The following is a 7,306-nucleotide window of genomic DNA, read 5'->3' as shown; positions in this document are numbered from 1 at the left end:
TGTCATCGTCCTTCTGTCTGGAGGGCTTTCACTACGTCTCTTGTAATGAGAGAACTGGTAGTCATCTGTAGTATGTCTGAAAAGATAGTTATTTCGCCTTCCTTTTTCAGAGATAGTTTCACTGAATATAGATATCTAGGATGATGGTTTTTTTTTTCTTTCACTACTTTAAAGATATTTCCCTGCTGTTGTCTTGCTTACATTATTTCTATTGAGAAACTTTTTGTATATATAATAGATATAATGTGCCTTCTCCCTGTGTCTGTTTTTAAGACTTTCTTAATCAATTTTAATCAATTTTATCAATTTTGAAGAATTTTAATTATAATCAATGCCTTGGTGTAATTCTCTTTATGCTTCTTGTTCTGGGGGTTTGTTGAACTTTGGAGACCTGTGGATTTGTAGTGTTTATCAAATTTGAGGATTTTTCCATTATTATTTTTTCAACTTTTTTTTTTCCTGTTCATTCCTGGTTTCCCTTTCAGGGATTCCAATTACATCTATATTGGCTTCTTGAAGTAGTCCCACCTCTTGTTTATATATTTATCCTCTTTCTCCGTGCTTCATTCTGTATAGTTTCTATTACTTTATTACTATATCTTTAATTCATTAACGTTTCCTTCTGCAGTGTCTAATCTGCCATTCACCCCATGCACTGCATTTCTCGGGCATGGTAGTTTCATATCTAGAAGTTTGATTTGGATCTCCTTTTTATATCTTCCATATCTCTGTTTAATTTTTTGGACATATGAAATACATTTATGATAACTGTTTTCATGTTCTCATCTATTAATTCGAACACCCATGTCAGGGCTGAGTCAGTTTCAATTGATTGTTTTTTCTCATGATTTTCCTGCTTCTTGGCATGCCAGGTAATCTTTGATTGGATGGCAGACATTGTGAGTTTTACCGTGTTGAGAGCTGGGTATTTCTGTATTCCTATTATATTCTTGAACTTTGTATAGAACAGTTAAACTACTTTGAAACATTTTGCTCCTTTCTGGTCTTGCTTTTAAGATATTTAGATGGGACCAGAACCATGTTTAATCTAGTGCTAATTATTACAACGGAGGCAAGACCTTTCTGAGTATGTTGCCTAATACACTATGAGGTTTTACAGCCTGGCTGGTAGGAATATACACTATTCTTGGCCTTGTGTGAGCTCTGCAAACTGTTCCCTGTAATTTACTGGTCCTTTAGGGGATAATTTTGCCTTCAGACAACAGTTGGTAATGTCTGAAGTTATTTTTTATTGTCCTGGTATCTAGTGAGTAGAGGTTGGGAATGCTTCTAAACATCCTACCATAGGATGGCCCCCAACAAAGAGGAATTTTTTAATCTAAAGTATCAGTAATGTCGAGGTTGAGAAACTGCTATAATCTTTTCCAATTATTCTTTCTCTGGCCTCCAGCAATCTCCTCACACACATGTGCTGATCAGTACTGTGCTGCATTCTCAAGAGGGACCCTCTGCAAACCTTTAGATTTCCTTCTCCATGCAGCTCTTTTCTCCAACACTTTGCCCTGCAAGTTCTTACCAACTCTTCTACCAGATTTTCAGCTGTCTCTTTAGCTTAAGAAGTCTGCAGGGCTCTTCCTAGTCCCTATACCTTCCCCTACTCCCTCTATAGCCCTCTTAAGGCAGTGAGCAAGTGTAATCAAGGACTCATCTTCTTTGTTTCCCATTTCTCAAGGTTCATTATCCTTCATTACTTCATGTCAGTGCCTTGAAAACTTTGTTTCATGTGTTCTATTTTGTCGTTATTTAGACAGGAGGGAGGAGGGTACATCCAGTTTCTATTACTCCACCTTGTCTCTAAACAGAAGTTGACTTCTTATTTATTATTTCTATCAATGACTTCTTATTTCCTGTCATGTTTAAAGAAAGCAACCTGCTTTGTTTTAACCTTTTCAGCCATTAATGACTTACTATATTTATCTTTCTCTATACCCGTATCTTCTTAATAAGCATCACTTTTTTTAAAGTCATAGCAGACTTTTCTTTCTCTGTATTTTTATAGTTTTGTTTGTGTTTTAACTTTGTGCTTCAAACATGATAGCTAAATTCACTTGTGTTCTTCTGTTTGAAACTGTAAGCTCAAATTTAAGTTATGCTTGAATTTATCATTACGTAACAAAATCACCATAATATGATTTTATTTTTGTAGTTAATTATTTCAATGCTTCAATTTGTAAATTTGCCCTGGGGAACAAAATTTTCTCTATAATGAACAATAGCAATTGATTTTCTCTTGTGTTCAATCCAGCTATTCAATAAAAGAAACACTTGGAAAAATTTTAAGGTTTACAAAGTTGTATTTGCTATTTGATTAACATAATTGATAATAAATCATAAATACTAACTTATTAGGGAAAATATGAATTGTGAATAAGAAAAGGCAAAAAAAATTTTTAGTATCATGTATAAAGAACTTAATTTAGATCTTTAATCTAAAATATGTTAGGATAAATTAGAGTTTCTCTGAAGTCTGCTTTTTGGGGGGAGCTGAGCTTTTCCAAACTATTATAAACATAGAAGGACAGCGTGCAGAAGATATTCAAGGAAGCAATCAGGAATTTATCATTCTTAACAGAAAATAAATAACAAGGGAAGCATGAGTAATATTGACCAGAAGTTTACTTAATCCTTTGTGTTTACTTAATCCTTTTGGTTGCTAGATAGATGCATAAGCTCATGGAATTTTAGAAGTACAGATGATTTTAGGGATGTTTGTTTTAGGCCTGATAAATTATAATCATTGCCATCAAGGGTTTTAAAGGTATACAGTGTCCAATTAAAATCAGATTACTTTCTAAAGTACAATTTAAAAATGTTTCTTTGGAATAAGGAACATGTTATAAAACAATGTGTTAAGTTCTGATAATGTTAAGTTCTCTGGCCAAGTTTCAAAGCATATTTAAATAATATATCTGAAATAGAGGATATGATCACCCTAAATCTAGTGTCCCTAAGTCAGGGACTGCCTGCCCATTCATTTAGTCAATCAAATACATTGCAAGAGATGAGAAAAAACAAATTAATCATATAATGAAATTTACTTTAAGACCAGCTGTGTTTTCCAGAAGACTGTTATGGTTAATAACTGTGAGTTGTTTCTCTAGGAGCTAATGAAAATAAACCAAATCGGTCTGCTATTGTCATCTACTTGCTGTACCCAGTTCGATCAAAAGTGTTTGGTCAACTTTCTCTCTAATAATTTCCCTTATTTTCAAAGGCCCTGCCTACTGATGCAGCTGAGATCTTGTTCATTAAATGCTTTATGCTAAACGTCCGCACAGTAACCCTCTTCCTCGTGTAGGACGCGATTACCATCAAAGTGCTCCAGCAATTTAGCGCTACTTAAGCAGCTGCATTTTTTAACCTTCTCATATTCAGCCTTGAGTGCAGGAGATAACGCAGAAAACTACTTTTTGAAGTTATATTGAACTCATTGACTTCGTCAGAAGCAAATCAGTGGTTGCAAACGTTACAGTGCAGATTAAATCTTTGAAGAGTTTGAACGATGTACAAAAGTGGAAAGACAGATGCAAAGGACTTTTTACTGTTTGAAATTTCTGATATCCAAATGTCTTTGTCTTTGATGGTATATTTGAATACTATATTCTGATTTATCATCACACTTTAGAATTGCTTCACAAATAAAGAAAACTCAGGTATTTGGCACTAGAGATGTTCTATAAAGCTCAAAAATATCTGAATTTATCTTATCATTACTAATTTGTTAACATTGAGTTGGAATTAATTTATAAACATTTGTAACATTACTATAAGGATACATCTTTACTAGTGATATATGTTCATATTACTACATTAGAGAACTTATTGATTATCTAATTTGCAAGATTGTAAAATTGTATCATGGACTATATAGAAAAGAGAATACTCTACATTTAAAGATGTAAAGGAACAAATAAACACAGAAGGAAATACGCATGGTCTAACTTAGACACTGGCAAATATTTTCTGTAAAGAGCTAGATAGTAAATAGTTTATACATTGCAGGCCATCGGGTCTCTCTGTATTAGCTTCCTAGGGCTGCAGTAGCAAATTACCACAAACTTGGCTTAAAAACAACAGAAATTTATTGTTTCAGTTCTGAAGGCAAGAAGTATGAAATCAAAGTGCTGGCAGGGCCATATTCCTTCTGAAGTTCTAGAGAAGACTCTCTCCTAGCTTCTGATGGGTGCCGGCAACCCTTGGTGTTTCTTGGCTTTTAGCTACATCACTCCAATCTCTGCCTCTGTCCTCACATGGCCTATTTTCTTGTTTGTCTGTATGTCTCTGTATCCAAATCTCCTCTTTTGTCTATTGTAAAGTACCAGTCCTTGAATTCAGGACTCACCCAAATTCAGCACGACTTCATCTTAACTTGATTTTAAGTGCAAAGACCATACTTCCACATAAAGTCACATTCACGGATCCTAAGGATTAAGACTTCAACCTATCTTTTTGGGAGACATAATTCATTTTATCACAGTCTCCATTGGAACCACTCAACTATGTCTTTCTAACATGGATGCAACCAAAGACAATATATAAACAAATACATATGCTGTGTTCCAGTAAAACTTTATTAACTAAAACAGGAGATGGGTCAGATTTGGCTGGCAGACTGGAATTTACCAGTGCCTTGTCTAACTAACTGAAGCAAAACTGCAGCATAGACGGAAAAAAAAAAAAAAAAAAAATCCCTGATTCAATCGGCCCATTTTTAAAATATAAAAATGCGTACATAAGTGTATATATAGCATTACTTATTTTAAAATAGATGTCAACTTAGGAGAAAAAAAAATGGAACTTTTATAATGATTTCAAATCCCAAAACTCTATTCCTAAATATGCTCGAGTTATAATACTTTTATGGTTAATTAAAAGCTTTTTGATGATCATTTAGTTATAAGAGTCTACATAGACTTTCAGCCAATGAGATCAAGACTATTTTGGAAATAAGATTTTCCTTGAACTTAGACATATTTATTCACTCTATTAGGAAAACGGTGCCTGTTAACCTCACTAAGCGTACAAGGGCAGGGATGTTGTTTTATTTAATGGTGTGTCCTCAGCATAATAAAAGAGACCCTAATATGTAATATTCATTCAATAAATATTTACCTAAAATAACTTTTGTTTGGTGTGTGAAAATAGTCTCTGTTACCATACCTGGAAATTATTTATTGTCTGTGAAAGTGAAAGGAAAGCTACAAATAAGAGAAATCCAATTTCTATTAAGAGCTATTGGAAGAATTTATAAAGAGAATAATGGTGTAATGAATCAGAAGGTATCAGTGAATAATATTAGTTGTTGTTGTTTTTTTTAAATCAGATTAATGGAATAGAAGAAAAAGGTAGGGAAGTCAAGATACATTTCAACAACCAAGCTAAAATATTAGCAACTACTTTTAAGAGCCCAGCTCAATTCAATAGCAGAGAAATATGGACCCCCAAATGAGGTAGCCCTTTACTGGCAATATGTGTAGAGGAGGGTATAGTCAAAGAGGTAGCAGAGAGAGCAGTCCAAAATTTCCAAACATAGGCTCTGGGACACTGTGATCATTCCAGCTTGGAGAGTTTCACTGCTCTTCTTATAGCTGAATGGAAGGCAAAATTTCAAATGTGAAGCTGTGGGACTCGTAATGTTGCTCAGAAAGAATCAAGACTTGTGACAGTGTAGAAGAAAGCTGAGCCAGCATGGGAGAATCAGAATCAGCCATAAGACTCCACGCCAGAAGCACATTAAAGACGCCGTGATGTGTGTGATGACAGCCAAGGATGAAGAAGAGGGAGAGGGACTCTACAAGGAAGAAAATATCTACATATAAGTCATAACCCTGAGAATACAGAACCAAAGAGAAGACCTGAGGCCACCAAGAATCATTTGTTTCAAGTAGATTATTGAATGACTCACATAAAAAGTGAATTTAGGAAAGAAGGAATGGGGTAGGGAAAAACACTGAGGGCTGAAGACAAGGCCTTTCGGAACCTTCAGATTAAAAGCAGAGACAAAATGAGAAAGAATAAAGACAGAGGACCATTTAAAATGTGATCAGCCCTGGGCAACTATCTGTCTGCTAGGCACCATGTCTTAGGCTGGATAGCCTTTCTACCCAATCATACTCCTGTCAGTTTAGCTAATTCAGGGGGTTAAGGGTGGGAAGAGAGTTGCTAAGCAAAGAAACACAATTTGCCTTGCTCCTTCTAACTTATTCTTGTTACTCGCAGTTGCAAGAAACTATCCCATCAAATTAGCCACTTAAATGCCCTTAAATATGGGGATAGCACATTAAATTCATTTTCTAGAGAGAAAAATGCATTTTAAGGAGAAGATTAGGAGAGAAGAATCAGCTTTTTCCACAATTCAAGACATTTAGATCTTTGAAACATAAATTGAGCCCTCTGAAGGAAAAGTCTTTGTAAAAAATAATAAAATGTTCAGTGCACTGGACAAAGTTTCTGCTCTAAGAGGATCCCAATTTGTTCCTGTTCTTTTAAAAATAATGAGAAAGAAATAAAAATAACAAATTTTTGTAAGAAAAAGGGAATTTATTTATGAATGAAGAAAATACTGCAAGAGAAAACTTTTCCATCGTGGAAAATTTGACAAACATATTGAAGCCAATTTTTAGCTGGCTTCTGAAGTCAAATTTGAGCCTGAGCTTAAGTTTTTCTGTTTGCATTAATGTGAAAAATCACATGTGGTAATTTAAACAAGCACCCATAGTTAACAGAAAACGTGCCTCAACTCCTAGTAATACAGGCTCATTTTCACTTCCTGTTGAAAGCAATTTTCTTAGATAGCAATACTGTTACTTCCTACCATTTTCCAGATTGAGAAGGATCTAGAGGAGTCAATTTTTAGATAAATGTTATGCTCACATCATGCCAATCTTTTATCTTCACAGAGAGGCCAATGAGACTTGAACCCTGAGCATAATTTGTCACAACCAGGACTGATGTGCACACAGAAGGAATGAAGTATGGATGTGAAAGAACGTAGGCCTTACTGTTCCCTGACCAAGAGCAGACGAGAAAAAGAACGGCGGCATACGAATTCTTCCGCAGACAATGAGGAGTGTAGGGTACCTACACAGAAGTCTTACAGTTCCAGTGAAACCTTGAAAGCTTTCGATCATGATTCCTCACGGCTGCTTTACGGAAACCGAGTAAAGGATTTGGTTCACAGAGAAGCAGATGAGTACACCAGACAAGGTAGGTCATTGTTCTAGGAAAACAAGTCATGCTCAAATGGTGCTAACTTGTAGATGTCACCTCAAGGTGACATGATTAT

At 35.1% G+C, this 7,306-nt stretch overlaps 1 protein-coding gene across 1 annotated transcript in view; it reads left to right on the top strand.

Moving 5' to 3' along the window:
- The first annotated feature begins 6,918 nt into the window (after positions 1 to 6,918).
- Positions 6,919 to 7,306, top strand: part of TENM3 (teneurin transmembrane protein 3) — a 426,084-nt gene continuing 425,696 nt past the window's right edge. Inside the window, exon 1 of the mRNA XM_023532882.1 lies at positions 6,919 to 7,227. Within this exon, the coding sequence (XP_023388650.1) occupies positions 6,996 to 7,227 (232 nt within the window). The 5' untranslated portion in view covers positions 6,919 to 6,995. The remainder of the gene's footprint in view (positions 7,228 to 7,306) is intronic.

The sequence above is a fragment of the Pteropus vampyrus genome, unplaced genomic scaffold, assembly GCF_000151845.1.
Source record: "Pteropus vampyrus isolate Shadow unplaced genomic scaffold, Pvam_2.0 Scaffold92, whole genome shotgun sequence".
Taxonomy (NCBI): domain Eukaryota; kingdom Metazoa; phylum Chordata; class Mammalia; order Chiroptera; family Pteropodidae; genus Pteropus; species Pteropus vampyrus.
This window is presented reverse-complemented; position numbering and strand designations above follow the sequence as displayed.